This window comes from Physeter macrocephalus, chromosome 1, assembly GCF_002837175.3.
Source record: "Physeter macrocephalus isolate SW-GA chromosome 1, ASM283717v5, whole genome shotgun sequence".
NCBI classification, from domain to species: domain Eukaryota; kingdom Metazoa; phylum Chordata; class Mammalia; order Artiodactyla; family Physeteridae; genus Physeter; species Physeter macrocephalus.
In genome coordinates, this window is record NC_041214.2 from 25979277 (window position 1) to 26005932 (window position 26656).

Below are 26656 nucleotides of genomic sequence, written 5' to 3' on the forward strand. Positions count from 1 at the left end.
TGTTCTTCCACCCTATTAATAAGTGTATAAAACATTTCTAAATATAAGAGCCCAGAAAATTAGTTAAAGTGTGGATATTTATAGCATTTAATGCTATGAGACATTAACTAGATCAGTGGTTTTTCTCTAGAAGTAATTTATATATAAAATCATATGTAAAATACAGTGATAGGTTAGGCTAAGAGTGGTTAATAACACAATATCTGGTAACTGTTAGGTCCTCAATAAGTGACTAGAGTCAGTTAGAATATGCTAGTACCCTGTAAAACACCTCTAAGGAAGCCCTAAAGAATGTCTTATGTGTGTTAGCTTGGAAAATAAACCTCTTCTGAAATTTTCCTCAGCTAACCCATAGTTATTGGATTCTGGTGAAACTGATGAGTTTCCTGCACTCTCTTTGCTATACTGGTTTTATTCAGGCTCAAGCCCAATATCTCTTGCTCCAGGAAGGGCAACTGTCCTGATTTTCTTTAGTGCAGTCTTTCTAATTGCTTAACTTTTCCTCAGTGGAGCTTAGCAGTAGTCAGTCTGCATTCTACTCTGTTTCTTATCTTAATGAAACAGGCTCTGCAACTTTGGGGGGACCGTACCCACAAACTTAAATATCAATAATCCATGGCTCCGCCCACCTCAGCTCAGTCCTTAAGCTTCACCAGTCATCCCGGGGTGTGTAGTTAACATTAGAGACACTGGTAGAATTAAAGGAACTGGCGAAACAGGCCAGACACAGGAAATTGGCAGAGGGCCTACCTTGGATGAAGAAAAGGAAATTGGGAATAAGGGAGTAGGAAGAACTAATGAGAGGCACTGGCAGTTGATAGGCAGTTAGAAGTAGAGGAGAGAAAGGATGAAATCACAAGGAGGAAGAATAGATGGGCAGGATATGAAGGCTGTGATGAAATGGAAGAACTTTAGAAAAGCAGATGAGTTACATGGAAGAAAATTTAGAAGTGGCTGGTAGAGTCATAGGAATGATGGGATCCAGAGATACAAAAAAATAGGTAACGTTTGTAGTTATTGGAGTCAATCATAAACAAACAGATTGTGTTAACAATAGCCCAGAATTTGACATATAAAAATGTTAAAGTTGAAAGAATTTGATATTGATTGTGTACTTTTCTCTAAGTAAAGGAAATATTCTTGAAGTGTGTTTTTCTTGGAACACATATATAATTAAATATATTTATCTTTTATATTGGTGAACATTACTTGTTATTTATCATTGAGGGGTCTGAATGTTAAGTTCTACATAATAAAGATTTATAGCTTCAGGAAACAAGTGATATAAAACCAAAAGCATTTACACAGCATTTGAGGAATATTTTTAAAACAAACTTTTGCAGTGTGTCACTTAAGGATCATTCAGTTATCTTTAGTATTTTTTAAATCTCCCTGTTAAATGTCTCACCTTGAAGTATATTCTGCCTTAATTTTATACTGATTTATAATTTGTATAGGGCCAGGAAAACTCCATATGTTGGGCTGCTTTAGACAAAAATGGAGAAGTGGTAACTTCTAAGGGTGAGTACAAACTATGTATTTTAATATATGCAATTTTTTTGACAGAATAGTTGTTATATCTTTCCTTTATTAGTACTAATTCAGTAATATTGGATGAAATAGATGTCTATGATAGTTTATAAGCATCTGCTTTGATATGTATTTATCAAAGCATTAGATGGAAAAACGGAATATTCGTAATTGTCAGCCACTGTCTTTCTGTCTTTTTTCCAGACAATTTAGAAGATGAGACTGAAGATGATGACTTGTTTGAAACTGAGTTTAGACAATATAAAAGAACATATTACATGACAAAGATGGGAGTTGACGTGGTTTCTGAGTACGTTTTTGCCAATGCTTTTACTTTAAAGTAGAAAAAATTAGACTTTGCAGTTTCTTCAGAAAACAGCATAATTTTGATAGTTACGGTAATGGGTGGAAAGGATTTTTTGTTTTCGTAAATTATTGTAGACCTTTCAACTAGTACCGTTTTGGACAAGGTAACATTAATTGACATGTATTATGCAGTTGACCTTTGAACAACATGGGTTTGAACTGCACAGGTCCACTTATACGCGGACTGTTTTTACTAAATACTTAATGCAGTACTACGTGATTCACAGTTGGTTGAATCTACGATTGGTTGAATCCACAGATGCGGAATCGCAGATACAGAGAGCCAACTAGTTATAGGTGGATTTTCTACTACACAGAGGGTTGGCGCCCCTAACTCCTGCATTGTTCAAGGGTCCTATGATAAAAATTGCCAAATAGAAAATGGTTAGTGTTTTGCTTCCCATCTTCTAAAGTTCACATCACACTTATCTCAAAGGGCACCTGGCTCAGCCCCAGGTTAATAACTAGTACAAAAGTTCCTTAACAACTTGACCTCTAGAATGGTGGTCTACACTTCTAAACTACAGCCCACAGTATGAATTACATATATTCGTATTTTATTTATTTTAATTAACAAATGCTTATAACGTGCTTACCAAGTGCCAGGCACTATTCTAAACATTTGAAAAATATTAACTCATTTATATTTTAATAATATAAACATATAAATATATATATATAACAAGAAAATGTTAACTTGTTGTAATTCTCACAATAATTCTTTAAGATAAGTAGAATTATTATTACTTTAAAATAGAGGAAATTAAGGAATGAGAGGTTTAAGTGATTTGCTCGAAGTGACATGCACAGGTAGTGAGTGGCAGAGCCAGGATTTACACACAAGCAGTCTGGCTCCAGAGCCCACGCTTAACCACCAGATGAGGCTGCTTTTCTATAAGTGAAGTGAGAGCTTCATGAAATGCTATGTACCCTTATCACATTAGCAAGTAAGACTTTTGAGACTTGAGAAATAACATATTTAAAATAGTTATGCTTTTAATCCTTTTTTCCTTTTGTTCTTATATTTCCTTGATTACAGTTAGATAGAACTGTAGTACATGCAGTTGACATTAAATGCTTAATTTGATAGGAAACTAGTCTTCTGTTTTATTTCTTTTTCCTTTTATATAGAAAAATATAGACTTATGAAAATGAGATAGTATTTGTTTGCCTAGCAAATAAGCAAATCTTTTTACGTTGTTATATATTCAGTGTTGGTCCAGGAGTGGTGGTAGATTTCTTCCCTTAATTACTGGTAGAAATATAAATTGGTAAAATTATTTTGGAAACTATATCCAGAAGCCTTTAAAATAGTCATCCCTTTGACCCAACAATTCTAATTGTTAAAACATCTTAAAAATATAAAGTTAAACACAGAAGATCCTTATACACAAGGAAGTTTATTACAAAGTTTTTTAAAAGTAAAAAATTAGAAACAATGTACATGTCCAGTAAGAATGTTCATCATAATTGTCTCCACCTCCTCCTCATTATAATCACTATCTCTGCCATTTCCAGTGTTTCCAGAATATGCAGAACTGTTAAACTGGTACTTATGGAAAGTTCATAACAATTCAGAAAGATACTTTCAGTATATCATTAAATACACATTTTAAAAGCAGGATACAAAAATCATAATGCACAGTATCCTCTCATTAATACTTAAAAAAAAACAAAAAAAATACCTGGACATAGAAAAGAGATTGAAAAAAATACCAAAAGGTAATAATAGTGATTGCTATAAGGTGATAAAAATGCTTTCGTCATTATCTGTATTTTCAGTAATGAGGAAATATTTCTTTTATAATAAAAAAGTAATGCATTTCATTTTAAAAAGCATAGCTCCCAGGACTTCCCTCGTGGCGCAGTGGTTAAGAATCCGCCTGCCAATGCAGGAGACACGGGTACGAGCCCTGGTCTGGGAAGATCCCACATACCGTGGAGCAACTAAGCCCGTGCGCCACAACTACTGAGCCTGCTTTCTGGAGCCCGTGAGCCACAACTACTGAGCCCACGTACCACATGTACTGAAGCCCGCACGCCTAGAGCCCGTGCTCCACAACAAGAGAAGCCACTGCAATGAGAAGCCTGCGCACCACAATGAAGAGTAGCCTCTGCTCGCCTCACCTAGGGAAAACCTGCGAGCAGCAACGAAGACCCAACACAGCCAAAAATAAATTAATTTAAAAAAAAAAATAGGCTTCTCTGGTGGCCCAGTGGTTGAGAATCTGCCTGCCAATGCAGGGGACACAGGTTCGATCCCTGGTCTGGGAAGATCCCACATGCCACAGAGCAACTAAGCCCCTGTGCCACAACTACTGAGCCTGTCCTCTAGAGCCCGCGTGCCACAACTACTGAAGCCCGCGCACCTAGAGCCCGCGCTCCACAACGAGAGAAGCCACCGCCATGAGAAGCCTGCGCACCGCAAAGAACAGTAGCCCCTGCTCGCCGCGGCTAGAGAAAGCCCACGCTCAGCAACAAAGACCCAACACAGCCAAAAATCGATAAATAAAATAAATACATTTATTTTTTTTTTAAAAAGCGTAGCTCCCAGAAATAATGTAGATCTAGAATTTCTAAGTGTATCTCTACCTAAATTTTGGTAACGGACACTAACAGGGTTTATAGCCACTTTGGGGTTTAACCTAGAGTGCTCTTTTTTGCTGTGTGTGTGTGTGTGTGTGTGTGTGTGTGTGTGTGTGTGTGTGTGTGTGTGTGCGCGCGCGCACGCGTGTGTAATGTGTGTGTGATTATTTTACCTTAAATGATGGTTTTTGAGAAAAAGGGATTAGAGAGAATATTGTTCAGTGGATATGGCACTTTTCAAAGTGTGTTCTAGCTCTATAACCAGATTTTAAGATCTTCTGATTTCCTCCCGTGCTTCTCTCAGGCATCCTCCCAAACAAAGAAGATTCCCATCCCTATCTCTCATCACACCCTGAATATTTAAGGAATTGGTAGTGCCACATTATAGAAAGCTTCATTAACTAAATCCTCAAACTTTAAACCAAAGGCACAGTACACTGACTGAATAAATATGCACAGCATGTTTAAGTATTCTGATAGTTGGTTTAGGAAAACTATAAGGCAAACCTTTAATCTGGCATGATGGAATTTTTAAAAAATAATATTTTGGAGTTTTTCTGATTGCAGTTTTTGACTTATTCATTGATTAAATAAAACGTGAGGCAGAATGTGATATCAGGAGATATCATGCTCTAAACACAATGGCCTGTCTTCAAAAAATAATGTTATAATGAAAATATTCTTTTCTATTTTCAGTGACTTTCTGGCTGATCAAGCTGCATGTTATGTTCAAGCAATACAGTGGATTTTGCATTATTACTATCATGGAGTTCAGTCCTGGAGCTGGTGAGGGAATAAAAACAAAAAGTTTTGTCTTTTGGGGCTTCCCCGGTGGCGCAGTGGTTGGGAGTCCACCTGCCGACGCAGGGGGCGCGGGTTCGTGCCCCGGTCCGGGAGGATCCCACATGCCGCGGAGCAGCTGGGCCCGTGAACCATGGCCGCTGGGCCTGCGCGTCTGGAGCCTGTGCTCCGCAACGGGAGAGGCCACAACAGTGAGAGGCCTGCGTACCGCAAAAAAAAAAAAGTTTTGTCTTTTATAATGGTTCATTCTACTGTAAGCTCATTTGAGAATCTCTTTTCTTTTTATTTCTATTTATGATAGTATTTTTTAAAAGATACGTACAGCCAAGTTTAAATGAAATACAGGTCATCTTTATTTATATGAAAATACTTTTAAAAGACCTTTTTATAACAAAGATACTTCCAGCTATAGCAGGTGGCCCATAATAAAAGCTCTCTGTTAATCTAAGGATTTAAAATTTTCTGTCATAATGAATGAAGTGTGACAAAGTCTTGATATTTATTGGGTCTGAGCAGTGGTTAAGTAGGATTGTTTATTATATTCTTCTCTATATTTTTATGTGTTTGAAAAAATTTTTCTATCAGGAGTAATTATTGAAGAATGGGTTATATGAATGTTAGACTGGGAAGGGTAAAGAAGAAAGGAGAAAGGAATTACTTGCTTTTCCTGGAAATAATAATAATTTCTCTCGTTTCCTATTCCAGCAAGTTCCATCTACATTTCCACACCATCCACTGAAATAGAAAAAATAACAAGCCAAAATATGCTGCAGGGAAAAGCAGAGACTTTTAAGTGATGAGATAGCTTGTTTTGTTTTGTTTTGTTTTGTTTTCAGAACACCTGCTAGGCTCTGTTTTAAAGCACCAACAGCAAAACAGACCAGTGCAAAATAATGTGGCATTAATTTCACATGATTTCACTTACTAATAGCCTTTACAAATCTTTGCAATAACTAACATGATTCTCAGGGCATCTCTGAAGAGTATTCTATGACAAAAATCCTTGATTTGCCATTTTTTAAGAGGGTGAGTATAAGTTATCCCTATTATATTAACAGGCATTAAGGCCAGGCACTTGAAAAGCATGTTCTCATATAATCCTCACAACTATTTAAAGTAAGCATTGTTCTCTGCCTTTTACAGATGAGGATTAGAGAGGTTAAGTAATCTTTCCAAGATGACATATACCCAAGAATCAAGTCCAAGGCTATCTGATTCCCAAAGTCTATACGTTTTGCCTTGTTTCACATGCCATTCTGCCTCCTAAACTTTCCCGCCCTTTTGAAGTATGACATAATTGTGGAATATAAAAATATTTCTTCATTGTTTTGTTGGTATCTTTAGTCAAACATTAAGAACATTGAAAGTTTTTTAAAAATTGTATGTTTCAAGTTTTGTAAAAATATTTTTTCTGTAGTTAAATATGGGAAGGTATTAAAAACAAAAATAGTTAGTGTGTATGATTGATGAATGGTTTAATCCTTACCACAAACAATATATATATACTAATGCAAAGATAAAAGTTCTTAGAACTGACTAGTAACAGCCATATGAGCTCAGCCTCACTGTTCCCTCTGTCCTTATGAGAGAGGCTCAGGCCCACATGAGCTAACTGAACGTCTTCTGACTACCTCTTTACTTCATTCTAAGAATCTATTGTTTGGAAGACTCACAGTCAACATTTTCGAAACTAAACAGCCATTATATTATTTATATATATAAATAATTAATAAATCATATATTATATATATTTATATATTATTACTATATATATCCTTGCATGTATCCAAATTTTGAGTGTGAAACTGCACTTTAAAAATTAAGGAAATAAAATATTTGTTGCCATCAAATGACCTAAATTTTCCAACATTGCTGATTTTTTATATTCGAGTAGCAGAATTATGAATGATTTTTTGTCTTTAGAATTATTGCCATGTGTTGTTAAAATAGAATATGGAAAAGTATATACTTACTATTGACCTGTTTCATAAAATTGCCAATTGTTTAAAACTCATTTTGTTTTATAGGTTTTATCCGTACCATTATGCACCTTTCCTATCTGATATCCGCAACATCAGTACACTCAAAATCCATTTTGAACTAGGAAAACCTTTTAAGCCATTTGAACAGCTTCTTGCTGTACTTCCAGCAGCTAGCAAAAGTTTACTTCCTACATGCTACCAGGTGAGTTTTAGAATTAATTGTATTTACGGTCTTTTTAATATTTAGGAGCTCCTCCTGCAAACTTAGAAGCATCACACCCAAATTTCTTTAATAGCTAACTATATTTATTTTCAGTTTCAAATATAGGATTCCTTAAACAAGTCCCTTGAAATGTAGTTGCTTGATTTAAAGTTACTTTGTTTTATATTTTATTTTTATTTATTTATTTATTTATTTGGTTGTGCTGGGTCTTATTTGCAGCCTGTGTGTGCCTTAGTTTCGGCACGTGGGCTCCTTAGTTGCAGCATATGGGCTCCTTAGTTGTGGCTCACCGGCACCTTAGTTGTGGCATGCGTACTCTTAGTTGCAGCATAGATGTGGGATCTAGTTCCCTGACCAGGGATCAAACCTGGGCCCCCTGCATTGGGAGCGTGGAGTCTTAACCACTGCGCCACCAGGGAAGTCCCCAAGTTAGCTTTGTTTTAAAAATGCAAACAAGGGCTTCCTTGGTGGCGCAGCGGTTGAGACTCCGCCTGCCGATGCAGGGGACACCGGTTCGTGCCCCGGTCCGGGGAGATCCCACATGCCGCTGGGCCTGCGCGTCCGGAGCCTGTGCTCCGCAACGGGAGAGGCCACAACAGTGAGAGGCCCGCGTACCACACACACACAAAAAAAATTAAAAATTAAAAAAATTTTAAAAAATGCAAACAAATTTCATAAGCCATTCAGAGCATAGCTTCTTTATTTTCAGTATCTTTAAGCACATCTTCAATTTGTCTCTGCACTGATGAAAGTAAACTGAGATAGGCAAAATCCAAAGCCATCCACTTTGTCCAAACGTTTACAGATTTCATTTCAGTTCTCTTTTACCCTCTACCTATTAGAATATGGATGATTCTAATAAGTTATTTATATCAACAAAAGTATTACCTCCGTTTATTTTTGGATTTTAAGCATTTCATTTATCAATTGTGGAATAAAAGGCTTTTCTCTCGTTAACATATTTCACATAGCAGGAGAAAGATATTTCAGGGGTGATTGAGTCACCAAAATTACGCTAAGCCTGCTAAGCTGATTCTGAGAGTAAACTTCATGTAGTTCTTCTAGAGCATCAGTCTCTTCTTTTAATTCCATGGTCTGGTACCAGGAACTGGAGTAGACACATATAAACACAAACACACACACTTGCCTTCACTGCTTGAACAGTATCAGGCTTCTTTCTGTATCTTTCTGAAACTTAACCTGTCCTTCATCCTGGCCCCTGGCCTTCCTTTCTTAAGTTTCTTTGATGCTTTTTTCCTACCTTCACATACATTAAGGATTGATACTCAACCACTTTGGACCAGTAACCACGCAGGTTTTTATAGCCACATCTGTTTTGATTGTTCTGTGCTCATGACTTGCTGATTATTAAATGCTTTGAATATTACCTTGAGAAATATGCTATTTCTTTAAATTTTTTATATCATAATCTTCCATATTCCTTTCCTCGAAGACATCTTTAACTTTCTTTATCTACTTCTGTTATAAAATCTTTAATAAAAACGTCATATTGAACTCTTATCTTTGCTATTGGTAGTAAAGAGATTTTGGATTTTAGGATTTTTTTTCTTTTTAAATTATCTTAGTTCTTATATAACTTAATAAAATCAGTTGATTAGGACATGAAAATAAATTGTCTAAGGTTAAAAATGGAGTGTGTGAAATGAACTGAAGTCTGAATGGGAAAACAATTTAGATACGCCTTGTAAAGTGAAAAGACAATAAAAGATAGAAATGATAAAATTCAGAGTAAAGATAGTTTTGCTACATAACTAGGTTAGTGGAACGGGAGAGTGGTGAACGGTGGTGAAATTAGAAGCCTCATACTTGAAAATCAAAATATAACAAGTATATTACAACATATCTAAGATGTGAAAATTTACTTTTGCTTTGCTTGGAAATTTTAAACTGTAACAATTGAGGAAATATTATAAATATATTAACAAAAAGCTACATTGATATTAGTTGTTACATTTCTATTACACTATTTTATATTTTCACAGCATTTGATGACCAATGAAGACTCGCCAATTATAGAATATTATCCACCTGATTTTAAAACTGACCTAAATGGGAAGCAACAGGAATGGGAAGCTGTGGTTCTAATACCTTTTATTGATGAGGTCAGTGCATGAAATAGTTATATATACATGTATATTTTAATCAGATATTATTTCACATAAATTAATAAGCAGTGGAGTTTAATCACCATTTGTGTTTTGTTAATGAGTTTTAACTACTCTCATCTTCATTATGTGCATCCAAACTTGTAGGTATGCTAATTATAAGAAAGCTGGCATTGCTTTACTAATAGTAGACAAAATAGGCTTCAGAACAAGGAGCATTACCAGAAATCAAAGGCTTGAATAACACTGTAAACCTACTCAACCTCATTAATATATGTAGAACACTGTGCCCAACAACTAAAGAATACACATTTTTAAGTGAAAGAACATTCACCAAGATTATTTGGTGAGACATAAAACATGTCTGAATATATTTAAAAGGGTTGAAATCATAAAGAGAATGTTCTCTGACCACATGGAATTAAATTAAAAATCAGTAACAACTCTCTGGGAAATTTACAGATATTTTGAAATTAAATAACATACTTGTAAATAATCCATAGATTAAAGAAATTAAAAGGGATATTTGAAAATACTTTATCTGAATGATAATGAGAACATGTATCGTAGTCTATGATAAAGCTAAAGCAGGTCTTAAAGGGAGACTTAAGCTTCTAGATGCTTATCCTAAGCAATAAGACATTTTAAAATAAATTAAGCTTCCTACCATAAGAAGCTAGAAAAACAAGAGCAATTTAAATCCAAACTAAGCAGAATGAAGGAAATAAAAAAGATAGCAGAAATCTATGGAAAATGAGCAAACAATAGAGAAAAATCAATGAAACCAAAAGTTGGTCCTCTGAAAAGATTAATAAAATTGATAAATCCTAGCTAGACAGATCAAGAAAGGCTGAAAAAAGCCAGAGCACAAGGGGAGAACACATAAATTGCCAATATTTGGAATGAAAGAAGAGGTGTCCTATAAATTCTACAGCTATTAAAAGAATCCATAAGGGATATTGTGAACAATTGTATGCCAACGAATTCAGCAACCTAAGTGAAATGAACACAGTTCTTTAAAGACACAATTTAGCAAAACTGACCAAAAAAAATGTAAAAATCTGAGTAGTCCTATATCTTTTAAAGACATTCAGTTTCATGATTTAAAATCTTCTCACAGAGAAAATTCTAGTTTCAGATGTCTTGACTTGTGAATTCTAGCAAGCATTCAAGGAAGAAATAATACCAATTTTACACAAACTTTGAGAACATAGAAGAGGAATAATCACTTCCCAATATATTTTATTAGACCAGCATAATGCAGATACCCATAGTAAATGATGTTACAAGAAAAGAAAATTACTTGCTAATATCCCTCCTAAAAGTAAATGCAAAAACGTTTAACAAAATAAAACCAGATGGGATCCAATAATATGTTAGAAGGATAATACTCATAACCAAATGTCATTTATTTTAGAAAGACAGTGTTGATTTGCGATGTGATTTACCACACTATCAGTATTCAACATCCAATTTTAATAGAAATGCTCAACATACAGTACTAGAAGTAAGAGGACACTTCCTCAACCAGATAAAGTGCATCTTAAAAAAACTTACTGCTAACAATATACTTATTAGTAAAATTTTGAATGTTTTCTCTGTTAAATCAAGGGTAAGACAAGAATGTTTATTCTAACCAATTCTTTTTTTTTTTTTTTTTTTTTTTTTTGTGGTATGCGGGCCTCCCTCTGTTGTGGCCTCTCCCGTTGCGGAGCACAGGCTCCGCACGCGCAGGCTCAGCGGCCATGGCTCACGGGCCCAGCCGCTCCGCGGCTTGTGGGGTCCTCCCAGACCGGGGCACGAACCCGGTTCCCCTGCATCGGCAGGCGGACGCGCAACCACTGCGCCACCAGGGAAGCCCTCTAACCAATTCTAATACTGTACTGGAAGTCCAGTGTATTAAGTCAAGGAAAAGAAATAAAGGCATGCAGATTAGAAAGGAAGAAGAAAAATTGTTTTTATATGTACATAGCACTATTACATATATTAAAAATTCTAAGCAATCTTAAAAAAGATACTCTAACCAATAAGTAAATTTAGCAAGGTCACAGAATATAAAATGTATACAAAATTCAATTGTGTTTCTATGTACTAGTAGTAAACAATTGGAAAATATAAATTTTTTTAAATAAAAAGATTTTTATTCTGCTTTCAATAGCATTAAGATATATCAAATACACAGTTACAAATTTAACAGCATGCACACTGAATACTACAATAGTGTTGAGATATAGAAACCTAAATAAATGGAGGGACATAACCATGTTCAAGGAATAGAAGATTTAGTGTTGTTAAGATGTACCCTCTTCCCAAATTGATCTTTGGACTCAACATAATCCCAGTGAAAAGGCCAGCAGATTTTTGTGTAGAAATCAGAAAGTCTAAAGTCTTTATGAAATTGCAGAGGATCTAGAGCAGCCAAAGCAATCTATAGGAAGAAGAACAATACTGGAAGACTTTCATTCTCTGATTTCATGACTTACCATGAAGCTAAAGTAATCAAGGGAGTATGTTACTTACATGGCAATAGACAGATCAGTGGAACAGAATTGAGTCCAAACATAGATCTATACTTGTTCAGTTAATAAATTTTCAGTTAAGACATCAAAGTTATTCAATGGGTAAAGAAAAAGCTTTTCAACAATTGGTGCTGAAACAGCTGGCTATATATGTTGAAAAAACCTGTACACTAGTGTTCAGAGCAACTTATTTGTGATAACCCCAAACTGGAAAAATTTCGAATATCCTTCAATGAGTGAATGAATAAAAAAACAGTAGTACATCCATATAAAGGCATACTACTCAGCAATAAAAAGAACTATTGATACAAACAACGGATGGAAAAAAGTTCATTTGAGTGAAAAAGTCAATCTTGGAAGGTTTTGTATAGTTCCATTTATATAATATTTTTGAAATGACAAAATTATTGTAATATAAAATACATCAGTGGTTGTTAGGGGTTAGGGTTGGGGATAGGGTGTGACTATAAATGGATAACATGAAGGGGTTTCTTTATGATGATGTGACAGTTCTGTATTCCAGTTTTAGTGGTGGCTACATGAATCTATACATATGATAAAAATTCCATAGTACTGTATACACACACAAAATTTAGATATAAAAACTAGTGAAATCCGAATAAATCTGTAGTAGTGATGTACCAGAGTCAATTTCCTGGTTTTGATGATGTGCTGTGGCTGTGTGTAAGATGTTATCATTGAAAGGTACATGGGAACACACCATACTAATTCTGCAAATTCTTATGAATCTTAATGTTTTTTGCCACTGTACACAATGCTGTGAAAAAAGGACTTGTGTGTTTATGTATTCTTTTTGTTTGTTTGTTAATGCATTCTTATATATCAGAGATTTTATTTTTGTAAAGTAGAATTCCCAAAGCAGGAATGCTTGGTTAATGGGAATGTGTATTTTTTGTTTTAATGAATATTACCAGTCTTCTTTTTCAAGAAGACTGGTCTAATTCACACCAGCAATATTTAAGTGCCTACTTCTCTGCTTTTCTAGTCCTGAATGTTATTGCTTTATTTAATTTTGATGGTAAAGTCTACTGATGATAAAGAATGCCATTCATTCAAATTTATTTTTCCCTGATTCCTAATTTAAGTATATTCTTATATATGTTTGCCTTTTGCATTTTCTCTTTTGTAAATTGTCTGTTTCTATCCTTTTCCTCATTTTCTTTTTTTGATTTTGAGCAACTCTTTTTATATTAGAAATATTTTTCCCCAGTGTGGCATTTGCCTGTTGATTTTTTTGTGAAATCTTTTATCACATACTTTTTCTTTTACTTGAAAAATGTCTTTTTCCTTAAAGCTGTTCAGCTTTTTCCTGCCTTATTTAAGAGTTTTTCACTCCAAATTATCAATAATCTCCTAGATTTTTTTCCCATTATTTTTGTTGTCTCATTACTCTGATACTTGCTTTTGTATACGGTATGATATTGGAAAGTATATGTGCTTTCTCTCCCAGCTGGATAGCTAGTTATGACAAAAACATTATTTAAATATCTGAAATACCATGTTTGACGTAGATTTGGATTTGTTTTTGAACTCCGTTTTGTTCTTCTGGTCTGTGGGTCTCTTGTGGTGTCAATACGTAAGTGTTTTGCTTACAGGTAATTTTATAAAAAGTGATAGGATCTGGTAAGACAAGTTCCTGGTAACTTTTTGCAGCTCACACATTCATCCTTCCAATATGAACACTAACATCATTTTGTCCTTTAAAAAGAAATATTCTAAACCATTGTGATTTGATTAGAATTATGTTAAATACAAAAGATAATTGGAAAGATGAACATACCTACACCATTGTACAACTTGTAAAGTAAGAGATTAATGAGCAGTGAATTAAGATAAATTATAATTACAATTATAATCAATTCATATTTAATTTTTTTTTTTTTTTTTTTTTTTTGCGCGGGCCTCTCACTGTTGTGGCCTCTCCCGTTGCGGAGCACAGGCTCCGGACGCGCAGGCCCAGCATCCATGGCTCACAGGCCCAGCCGCTCCGCGGCATGTGGGATCTTCCCGGACCTGGGCACGAACCCGCGTCCCCTGCATCGGCAGGCGGACTCTCAACCACTGTGCCACCAGGGAAGCCCTTCTGCTGATTTTATCCACATGTCAATGATTGCTGTTGGAGTAATAGTTTCAGAGGAATTTGTAGTGACAAGCAATATTCTAGGGCCCTTTGAAACAAGAATAGCACATCAGTTTTTCATGTAATGAAATGGAAAAGAATTGTATTAGTTAAGATTTTTGTTTTTCAAGAACACAAATAGTAATTCTTTATTCCGAGGGAAAAGATTTATTCTGTATGTTGAGATTACAGAATTTTTGTATTTTTAACCTCTCTCTCCAATCTTTATATTCAGAAGCGATTGTTGGAAGCCATGGAGACATGCAACCACTCCCTCAAAAAAGAAGAGAGGAAAAGAAACCAGCATAGTGAGTGCCTAATGTGCTGGTATGATAGCGAGACAGAGTTCAGGTACCCCTCTCCATGGCCAGAAAAGTTCCCTGCCATAGGACGATGCTGTGCAAGGTAATGTTGTTTGGTAATTTTTCAACAACAGAGAGCTCAAAAAAAAAAAGCAAGCTTTTGAATATCTACTTGGAGAATTAACAAATAATTTATGACAGTTGTAGTCAATTGATAATGAATTACATGCAACTTGCCAAGGATCATAGCATCTCTCTCTTTCTCTCTCTCTCTCACAGTTGTTTCTGTAGTTCTCTGCTTTGGTCCAATTCTGCTTCTCTGTTTTCGTCTTCTGTTAAAGTTGTCCCACCCCCGTATATATCTGTTCTCTCCCTCAAGAGGATGTATGAATTTTTGTTTCCATTGCCAGTGTCTGCTCCCAGCATTATTTGACATGCTATGACTTTGCCTCTTATACTCCCCAACCACCCAACTGGAAAGAAGGAAAACAAGAAATAAAAGAGCTCCAATGTTTCTTGCCTCAAACCTATTTCTACTTTCTCTTCCTCATTAAGATGTCTTCCTTGTTTTTTCTCTTCTCTCATCTTCTCTGCAAATAATATCTAGATGGCAGTTGTGTTGCAGATAAAGTAAACGTTTCTCAGTTATTTTTCCTTTTGTTAAAGCAAAGAGAAAGATGAAATAGACATTATAAAATGTTTATTTTCCATTCTGGGTTTTGGAACATGGAGGATGTAGAGATTTGTAGTATGTTTTGTATGTTCCTTTAGTATAGAAATCATGTATATATACATACATAATTTATATATTTTATATAATATATTTTTATATATTATATATATTTTTTAAATTAATGGGGAGAACGTCCACTCAGTATCTTACAGGCATGGTTGTGTCTGGATCAATAGCAACGAAGAATCTGCTGCTCGATATTTTCTTTCTCTTAAAGGACAAATTGTTAATTCTCCTGTTGAAAGCAAGGAGAACTCTTGCAAAATACTGAAGGGAATGCTGAAAACTTGTGATTGCTAGTAATGTATGAATTTTAAATTAAATGCCTCCATTTATTTTCTAGGTATAAAGTAATATCATTAGATGCTTGGCGTGTAGACATAAGCAAAAACAAAATAACCAGGGTTGACCAGAAGGCATTATATTTCTGTGGATTTCCTACTTTGAAACACATAAAACACAAAGTCAGTGGCTATTTAGTTCAAAATTTTTTCACTTTATTGAATGTGAAGTGATTATGGAGAAAAAATTAAAATTAAATTCTATGACTTCTTTTAAAGTTTTTTTTGAAGAAAAGTGGGGTTCAAGTATTCCAGCAGAGCAGTCGTGGAGAAAACATGATGTTGGAAATCTTAGTGAATGCAGAATCAGATGAACTTGTAAGTATTTTCTTCATTATATATTTCTTAGGTGCTTATTATGCATAAAACTGTTTTAGCTGCAACGTGTTTTCCAAAGTGGTATAACATGTAGTAACTCCAGAAATTCACAGGAAATAAGGATAAAGTAAAGAAACATTTACACAAATTAAAGGACATGTATAATTGTGACATAATGAGCAAAAAAAATGCTGTAGGAATTTGAAGAGGAGATGAGCTGTGTGAGCTAAAGATTAAGTACAGATCTGTAGATGAGAATAGGCTTGAGCTGGGTGCTAAAAGAAAAATTATCACAAAGAGGAAAAAGGAGGGGAAAGGTATTCCAGTTGAAAAGAATAACATGAACTGGGAGTTATAGTAAAAAATAAATGTGATACATTATCTTTTTTAACCTTTTTGTATGTCTGAAATATTTCTTAATACTTTTTCTTTTTTTAGAGTAAATGTGATGTATTTGAGGAGAAGGAATAGATAAACCTGACTGAATCAGAAGACTTGTGTTGGGAAATAGTAGAAGATAAGGTTGAAAAAACAGATTGAGGCCAGATTATGGAGGACCTTGAATACCAGGCTAAGGAGTTTGGACTTATTTTTTCAAGACTGTTATCTTGAAATTGGTATTTTCATAAAGATTAATTTGGTGGCAATCTAGTAGACTAAAGTGCATGAAAAAGAAATGGAAGAAAATGGAAAAGCCTGCAAGTTGAGGTTGTGGTTATAGAAGCCTTAGACAATAAGGACGTAAACTGTGGAAGTGGTAATAGATCTAGATGAACAAGACTGAATAAAATTTACAAGTTTCATCATTTGTTCAAAAATAGGGGATGAAAAGAGAAAGAAAATATTAAATATGAATCACACTTAGATATCAGACTAACTGAAAAACAATTACTGTTTATTGGAATAAAGAAGTTAAAATGGGAGAGGCACTGGCTTGAGGGGATTAATGATCAGTAATAGAATTTTAAGTTGGTGCTAGGACATTTAACTGGAGCTGCCCTTTCAGCCTTTCTCAACAGGGTTCCACAAGAGGTTTAAGCCCTCTTACCCTAAGTCATCCATTCGTTTATAATAGATTAATTTACCTTTTGTGCATTTAGAATGGTACTAGTTATGTACCATCCCTGGAAGAATTGGGGAAATACGTAGTCAAATTGTTTTTTGTGTTCCGTGGGTCAGATGAAAAACTTCAGTCAAGAAAGGCAACTTATACACAGTTGACTACCTGGAGCTAGAGCTTGTAAGGCAATAGGGATATGTAGGGCGTTAGCAAGGAAGTCATGGCTGGGGCCTCGGGGCTCATTTCCTTGAAGAAAGGGGATTCTCAGGGTTCAAGGCCCCAGCATGAGGAAGTACCCATGGATGGAAAGGGTGGAAAAGGAACCAGTAAAAGTTACATAGTGTTCAGAGAAGAAAGAGAATAATTCCCATGTTTAGTAGTGTCACAGAAGCATGGAGTAGATGGTACATACAGTTCAAGAGTGAAAACTAAAATAAGGTCTGTGAGTTTGTCCTTTGGGCATCATTACTGGACTTTGAGAATTCCATTCCCATAGGTTGTTGGAGTCAGGAGTCCAATTCCTAAGTACTAATCCGGGACTCGTTAGGTGGGAAGTTGAGGTAGCAGGTCTTAAGCCCTTGGTTAAGAAGTTTATCATTGGAAAGAGGGCTAGAAACATAACTGTAGGTAAAGAAGAGGCAGCTCATTTAGCAAATCTGTACAAAAGAAGAGAGGTAGAGCTAAAGAAGAAAGGAGCTCTTTTTTTTGCGGTACACGGACCTCTCACTGTTGTGGCCTCTCCCCTTGCGGGGCACAGGCTCCGGACGCACAGGCTCAGCGGCACGAACCTGTGTCCTCTGTCTGCATCGGCAGGCAGACTCTCAACCACTGCGACACCAGGGAAGCCCAAGAAAGGAGCTCTTAAAGGCACTGTAGAGGGAAAGGATGTGAAGTAATAATGGATTGCCTCTAGGACTTACGGGAAAGGATTAATCTAGGAAAGAAGGGAAAAGGATAATTAAGGGAGCCTAGTTTTAATGTTGAAACTTGTTTTATTTATCAGAATAGTCATTCTTTTATATGTTCACTGTAAGAGATGTCTAAATATAGTAAATAAAATAAAAAGTTACCCCCAAAAGGATAAAAGTAGTCATCTCTATTTGTTAAAGAAGTATTTGCTAATAATGGTTAAGCATAAAGAAGAGAAAAAATGTGAATCAAAATTTATATTTCAACTTCAGTTTCTACCACAGAGTTGTTGTCTAACCAACAGTAATAATAATAATAATGTTTCCTTTTAAGAATTTTTACTTAAGGTATTATTTCATACAGAATATTTATACAGTTGTCCCTCAGTATCCATGGGGCATTGGTTCCAGGACTCCCCACTGATACCAAAATCTGTGGATGCTCAAGTCTCTTATATAAAATGGTGTAATATTTGCATATGACCTACACACATCCTGCCTTATACTTTAGATCATCTCTATTACTTATAATACTTAATACAATATAAATAATTGTAAATACAATGTAAATGCTATGTAAATAGTTGCCAGCATTTGTTGAAACTTTCTGGAGTTTTTTTCTTTTTGTTTTTTTAAAATATTCTCCATCAGTAGTTGGTTGAATCTGCAGATGTGGAACCCATGAATACAGAGGGCCAACTGTGCAGCATTTTATCGTTTACAAAAGCTTTTGTGTATATTATTTTATCCTTAAATAAATATTGTGAGGTAGATGTTATAACTTCTTCTCATAAAAGAAAACTGAGACTCAGTGGGATTAAAGGATTTTCCTAAGAGTCCATAGCTGAAGAGAGGCAGAACCCAATGTTGGACCCGTGGTTTCTAACTTGAAATAAGTCTAGTGTTCTTATTTAATTATACCAACCACAAACTGAAATGAAATACATTTTTTAGATTCTGTTTTATGCTATCTGATTATTTGATATGAAATAATAATAGCCCTTTTCTAGACATCTATGCTGTTCTTTTCACTTTTCTCAGTTTCCATGAGAAAAATAAGCTGATAATCATGAGAATAATAGAATCATAGAATTTTACAACTGGATGGAATTTTGTGAAGCAACTAATCCAGCTCATTAATTTTACAAATTAAAAAACTTAAATGGAGATTGGAAAAGGGACATTCACTCAGCTAGTTAGCAGCAGAACTAAGAACCTAGGTTTCTTGCTAAACATTATTTCTACTAATATTGGCTATTATTGTGAACATAATACTCACATTATAGGTCAGTGTTCTTCTGTTTGATTTTACTGAAACCTGTATTCTCGCCAAGTAATTTCATTTAGGATTAAAATCAGTGGGCCATCCTTCACTAATAACTGCCAGTGCTGTTGAAAAAATGAGAAGGAGGCAAGCTTCCTAGTGTTGAGATGTTTATACTGCAGAAAATTACTTTTAAGTTGGTCATAGTTCCCTTCTAATAAGAAGAGATTGGCAGAGGGGAAGGTAAAGTTGGTAAACTTACACAGATTCATAATAAATTAAAGAATAAAGAAAGGCAGATAAGGAAAAACAACTGAAAATTATTTTTTTTTTAAGAAGGAGGACTTCCCTGGCGGTCCAGTGGTTAAGACTCCACGCTTCCACTGCAGGGGGCCAGGGTTCAATCCCTGGTCAGGGAACTAAGATCCTGCATGCCGTGTGGCATGGCCAAAAAACATTTAAAAATAAAAATAAATTAAAAGCAAAGGGAAAAAACCAAAAATCTAAAAGAACAGAAATCCTGGAAAATGTACTAGAAAGACAAAGAGTAGTTGGCAATAAAGGCACAACTTAGAGAAGAGAAATTTTAAAAACTGAATTCAAGTGGATGAAATAATTAAGTGGGAATAAAGCTGAGAAGAGCAGTTACTAATAGGGAATAATTGGCCTGAGCCATCAAATAATATTTTATATCTGTTTTAATTATTAAGGCATGGTTTTTATAGATTTTAAATACACTGTTATAAACACAAGCCAGTTTTAATTATTTAATTTTGCCTCTGTAAAATTCTCTCTTGGACCTAAAACATGAATGAACTTTTCTGCTTTTACTTTAAGAGTGTAGAAAATATAGCTTCATCAGTGCTTGGGAAGTCTCTCTTTGTTAATTGGCCTCATCTTGAAGAAGCTAGAGTGGTTGGTGTATCAGATGGAGAAACTAAGTAAGATTTTATTTATAATTTTTAAAGTTTATATGTGCTTTGCTATTTGTTGGCTTTTATTCATACATTTTAACTGATATAATATTTGTAAAATATTTACACTCTGTAGTGAAAATGAAAGTCCTCTAATCATATCACTCCAGGTTCAACCACTATTGAAAGTTTATTGTACATACCTTGAGATGCATATTTTTTATTAGTATTTTATTTTATTTTTTAAATTAAATTTTATTGGAGTATAGTTGCTTTACAATGTTGAGATGCATATTTTAGATGCATATATTATTTTTTCCTTTTTGCCTTCTTTTCCTTTCAATAGCTTGGAAGTTCTATATCCTAATTCTTTTCTACCAGTTATCATTATATAAATTAGCAAATATATTTCTTTCTGACAAGAATAAATAGCATATGTAACCTTACCTTTTCCATGCCTTTCCCAGGTTTCATTTAAATAATATATTAAAAAACACGTATCTTCTATTCTAAAAATAATTTCTTAATATTTTATTCAAGTTCACAATCACTTTATCAGTGATTATTTAGACAAGCTATTCCTTGTCATCTTTTACTTGGTCTGATATCCTGTTCTTTTGTTATTTTTCATGTCTAGAACTTTCTAAAGTAATTTTTCTTTTCAGAGAAACTGTGAGGATGTTAATGTTTTCTGAGTTATTACATATCCAAAAGGTTTTTGTTGTTGTTTTTCTCATGCATAGGTTTAGTTAGAGGCCTAATCCTTTTTCCTTAGGTCTCTGCAAACGTATCTCAATTGTGTTTCGTTGCGTAATTTTGTTCATGAGAAGTCAGTGCCAGTATGAATCTTGAACATTCTTTTTTAATCTCAAAATTCAGTTCCCCTGCCTTTTTGATGAAGTCCAGTTTATCCGTTTTTAGTTTTATGGATCATGCTTTTGGTCTAAGAACTCTTCACCTAGCCCTAGGTCCCAAAGAAGATTTTCTCCAAAAAGTGTTATAGTTTTACCTTCTCCTTTTACATTTAAATCCATGATCCATTTTGAATTAATTTTTATATAAGGTATGAGGTTTGGGTCAAGTTTCATATGTTTACTTATGAATATTGAATTACTCCAGTACTAGTTGTTGAAAAAACTCTCCTTCCTCCATTAGTTTGCTTTTACACCTTTGTCAAAAATAAGTTGAGCATATTTGTATGGGTCTACTTGTGCGTTCTCTGTTTTGTTCCATTTTTCTCTATGTCTATTTTTTTTTTTTTTTTTTTTTTTTTGCGGTACGCGGGCCTCTCACTGCCGTGGCCCCTCCCGTTGTGGAGCATAGGTTCCGGACACGCAGGCTCAGCAGCCATGGCTCACGGGCCCAGCCGCTCCGCCACATATGGGATCTTCTTCCTGGACCAGGGCAGGAAACCATGTCCCCTGCATCGGCAGGCAGACTCCCAACCACTGCGCCACCAGGGAAGCCCTCTCTGTCTATTTTTTATGCCCACACCACATTGTCTTGTTACTGTAGCTATGTAGTAAGTCTTAACCTTAGGTAGAGTGATTCCTTACTTTTTTTTTTTTTTCAAAATTATTTTAACTATTTTTGGTCCTTTGCCTTTCTGTATATAGTTTAGAATAAAATTTTTTATATTTATAAAAATCTTTGAGAAATTTTGATAGGAATTGTACTAAAGTTATAATTTGTGGAGATTTGACATCTTTACTATGTTGAGTCTTCTGATCCAAATGGATAAATGAAGATCCATTTATCTCTCCATTTATTTTAATCTTTGATTTCTTTTATCACTATTTTGTTTCCTCAGCATACTGAACCTGTATATGTTTTGTTAGATTTATACCTACCTAAGTATTTAAAATTTTTTGGAGCAACTATAGATAGTATTATGTTTTCAATTTCAGTTTCCCCAGCTAGTATATAGAAATATAATTGATTTCTGTATGTTGATTTTATATCCTAGGACCTGGCTAAACTTACTTCCCTGCCTTTTTTCTTAAAGTCCAAGCCAGTTATTTTGTAGAATTCTGAATTTACCTAGTTGTTTCCTCTTAGTGTCATTTAAGTTGGTCCTCCATCCCACATGTTTCCTGTAAACTGGGAGTTAGGTATTGATTAGAATCAAGTTAAACTTTTTTAGCAAAACTACTGTATTGAATTTGAGAGTGTTAATTCTTTAAAAATTTATATTTTTATTATGTATTTAGTTTAATTTATTATAGAGAAAGAATAGTAATTTGTTTTAAATTTTGATTAAAATTTTTTACAAGTGTTTGTTCTGAAATTCATATTACAGTTTTAAAAAAGGAGGCTTTTTGTTTTTTGTTTTTTTGCTGTTATACCATGTAGAAATGTTTTCACTTTGAAGACTCACACTACTAGAACTCTATATTAAACCACAAATTTGAGGGTAATATAATTTTAATTTTTAAGGTTTTACTTGGAAGAACCTGCAGGAACACAGAAGCTTTATTTGGGAAGAACTGCGCCACCCTCTAAAGTGGTCCATCTTGGAGACAAAGAACAATCTAACTGGACAAAAGAAGTACAAGGAATTTCAGAATAGTGAGTGTCATAAACAGTATTTAATGTCTTTGAACTAGAATGTGGTGGTCTAATGTACTTATTTTTTAACTTATTTTCCACTTAGTGTGATTACTCTGAATACTGACTGCATTTTCATTTTATGGTCCAAAAAAGTAATGAGTTCTAATTTAAAATAAAATGTGATTAGCAGCAGTTAGAGCCTTGCCCCGTTTGTCACTAAAATACTTCATGATGTACAAAAAAAAAAGAAAGAAAAGACATAATCACTTACACTAGGAATACACAGTTCATAAGTTGCCTGAATTTGAGAGTTAATTTCACTAACCATAAGGCCATTGAATTTCTTGGCCACATGTAACTAATAAAAATAGGAGGGTAGGGCTTCCCTGGTGGCTCAGTGGTTGAGAGTCCGCCTGCCGATGCAGGGGATGCGGGTTCGTGCCCCGGTCCGGGAGGATCCCACATGCTGCAGAGCGGCTAGGCCCGTGAGCCATGGCCGCTGAGCCTGTGCGTCCGGAGCCTGTGCTCCACAACCGGAGAGGCCACAACAGTGAGAGGCCCGCATACCACAGAAAAAAAAAAAAAAAAAAAAAAGGAGGGCATACTCTCCTTTGTTCTTCACCCTTCCCTCCTCCCTACTCCCCTACCCTCCCTACACCCAAGTCCCTTATGCTCTGAATTCAGAAATGCAAGGTCTATACCAACTAAGTAATGAAGAAGCTAACCCTCCTTGGAATGCTAATTTTCAGGGTGCTTTGTGTCCTATGATCCCACCCTAACAGTACCTCTCCTTTTTCATCCAAACACTAGAATTCTCTAAACCAAAACAGAATAATAGAAACCAGCAGTGGCACATGAAATGGTGTTATAAATGTATATCCATCAGCCCTCCTGTTTAAACTGTAGTAGCATCCATTGATAAATGGGAACTCAAGGAGATACCTTTTCTACAATTATAGGAGCTAATACCAGGCCATAATATCCTTATTCAAAGATGATTAAACAGGAAATATGTAAAAAGACCATGGAATGCTATCCAACATAAAAGGAGATGAACATAGCTGTCAGGGGGAGAAGTGGAGCATTTTTGGCCTCCCAATAGTGTAAGTTAGATACCCCGTCATAGCTCACATCATTCTGAATTTTCTTTTATAGCACATAAATAGAATCATAAGAATAAATTTATGAGTGTGGTTACTTTAAGTCTCTTTTCATAGATAGTAAGCACCATAAGGGTAGGGAACATATCTGGTTTTTTCACCATAATTTTAATTTTGCTATATAAAATATATGTATATATAATAATGTTATTTAACTGTATACTATGTAACTATATATAGTATATATTATATAATACATATATTTTTGTATAAACACATATATGAAAATAAAACTATGATTTCTATAATGAGCTCAGTAGATGGTCTGAATAGTAATATGGGCATACTGAAAACTGAATCAGTGAGCTAAAAGATCAAGCTGAGGAATTCCTTCAGCATATAGTACAAAAAGCACAAAGAGATGAAAATAATACAGTCAGAATTTCTGATATCTGTCTGATAGGAATTCTAGAAAGAGGAAATGGAAAGGAGATAAGAAAATATCCCTCAGATGAAGAATGATTGTATCTTCAGATCAGGAATCAGCACACTTTTTCTGTAAAGGCCAACTAGTAAATACTTTAGGCTTTGTAGACTTTACAGTTTTTGTCACAACTTCTCAACTCTGTTGTTATATCATAAAAGTAGCCATAGATATTAAATAAATGATTGACTGTGTTCCAGTAAAATTTTATTTATAAGAATAGGAGGCAGTCTGGATTTAGCCCGTTACCATAGTTTGCCAGCCCCTACTTTAGACTGAAAAGGCCCACTGAATGCCCCTCCTTGTCAATCTCTATTTTCTGTCTTTCTGGATTTACCTATTCTGGATGTTTCATATAAATAGAGTCACATAATATGTGACCTTTTGTGTCTGGCTTCTTTCACTTAGCATGTTTAGGGGGTTCATACATATTGTAGTATATGTCAATACTTATTTCTTTTTATGGCCAAATATTTCATTGTATGGATATACCACCTTTTGTTTATGCATTCATCTGTTGGACATATGGCTTCTTTCCACCTTTTTGCTATTGTGAATAGTGCTGTTATGAGCATAGGTCTATAAATATTTGTTTGATTACTTGTTTCCAGTTCTTTGGTTACATACTTAGGAGTGGAATTGTCAGGCTGTTTGGCAGTTCTCTGTTTAACTTTCTGAGGAACTGAAACTGTTTTCCGCAGTGGCTGCACTGATTTACATTCCCATCAGCAGTATACAAGTGTTCCAGTTTCTCCACATCCTTTCCAACACTTCTTTTTTTTTGTTTTTGGCTGCGTTGGGTCTTTGTTGCTATGCGTGGGCTTTTTCTAGTTGTGGTGAGTGGAGGCTACTCTTCGTTGCAGTGCATGAGCTTCTCATTGTGGTGGCTTCTCTTGGTGCAGAGCACGGGCTCTAGGCACACAGGCTTCAGTAGTTGTGGCACACAGGCTCAGTAGTTGTGGCTCACGGGCTCTAGAGCACAGGCTCAGTAGTTGTGGCAGACGGGCTTAGTTGCTCCGCGGCACGTGGGATCTTCCCAGACCAGGGCTTGAACCCGTGTCCCCAGCACTGGCAGGCGGATTCTTAACCACTGTGCCACCAGGGAAGTCCCCCAGCACTTCTTGTTTTCAGTTTTTTGTTATAGCCAGCCTGGTGGGTATGAAACACAGGAGTTTCTTACAACTCTGAGTTCTCATTTAATCTTACAGACTTTGGAAAAAGTAGCCACAGGATAATGCAAAAAGTCTTAAGTTAGGTACTCAGAACTGCTAGCATATTTATTTAAAGTTTATTTAAGTATTTGATTATGAGTTGGTAGTTTGAATGATGATTATCATCTTAGAATATATGCACACTCATACACATCTATATTTCTTTTTAATTTTTTCTTCGAGCTACCTGAGAAGAAAAGGAATAATAATAAATGAAACATCTGCAGTTGTATATGGTCAGTTACTCACAGGTCGTAAATATCAAGTAAATCAAAATGGTGAAGTCCGTCTAGAGAAACAGTGGTCAAAACAAGTTCTTCCATTTGTTTATCAAACTATTGTCCAAGTAAGTCTCCATCAGGTCTCAATTCTATCTTAATGTACACTGTTGCACACTGTATAAAGAAAACACGCTATCATATTAATATGCAGCAGTATATAATAGATATTATTATTTAATGTAATTTGCAAAATACTGTAGTGTTTAAAAGGAGTATAACATGCTCAGACACTCATTCTGTGTATGGTTAGGAAACTTTTCTTTTGTATTTATTTATTATTCTCACAAAAAGTTTGCTTTAAATAAATTAGTAAATACAAAAAGCATTTGCTTTTGTGTTTGTGATCTTAGATGTTGTAAGGGGGCAAATTTTTTTAAATGCATGTAGTGATCATGTAATTTTGGGGAAACAGTATAGCATAGTGATTAAGAGTACTGACTGAATTGACTTCTTAGCCATATGACCTTGGGCAAGATCACCTTCTTTCTGTGCTTTTAGTTTCCTCATCTATAAAGTGGGGCTAGTAATGGTCTCTGCCACAGAGGGTTGTCTTCAGGATGAAGTGAACTAATAAATGTGTAAAGTACCTAGAAGAGTGTCTGGCATATAAGGAGATAATAAATTTTAGATTATGGTATCGTTATATAGAAAATCTTTACATTTGACATTTGTAGACAGCATAGGCATAATCCCATAGGAAAAAATCTTGATATGCAGTCTATAGAAATTTTGACTGTAATGATTCACTTTTATATTTCATTCTACATAGGACATCCGAGCTTTTGACTCCCGTTTCTCCAATATTAAAACATTGGATGACTTGTTTCCTCCTAGAAGTATGGTCTTTATGCTGGGAACACCCTATTATGGATGCATTGGAGAAGTTAGTACCTGTTATTATACTAATTAAATTTCTT

At 35.0% G+C, this 26656-nt stretch overlaps 1 protein-coding gene across 3 annotated transcripts in view; it reads left to right on the forward strand.

The window, feature by feature from the left end:
* XRN1 (5'-3' exoribonuclease 1) overlaps positions 1-26656 on the forward strand; it is a 104223-nt gene that overhangs the window by 19127 nt on the left and 58440 nt on the right. For all 3 annotated transcript variants that reach the window (XM_028489069.2, XM_024131807.3, XM_024131809.3), the window contains exons 11-22: positions 1458-1521; positions 1735-1840; positions 5179-5268; positions 7311-7467; positions 9492-9611; positions 14509-14678; positions 15652-15772; positions 15869-15967; positions 20037-20140; positions 22550-22681; positions 25642-25804; positions 26509-26622. In XM_028489069.2, coding sequence (XP_028344870.1) covers positions 1458-1521; positions 1735-1840; positions 5179-5268; positions 7311-7467; positions 9492-9611; positions 14509-14678; positions 15652-15772; positions 15869-15967; positions 20037-20140; positions 22550-22681; positions 25642-25804; positions 26509-26622 — 1440 coding nt within the window. The remainder of the gene's footprint in view (positions 1-1457; positions 1522-1734; positions 1841-5178; positions 5269-7310; positions 7468-9491; positions 9612-14508; positions 14679-15651; positions 15773-15868; positions 15968-20036; positions 20141-22549; positions 22682-25641; positions 25805-26508; positions 26623-26656) is intronic.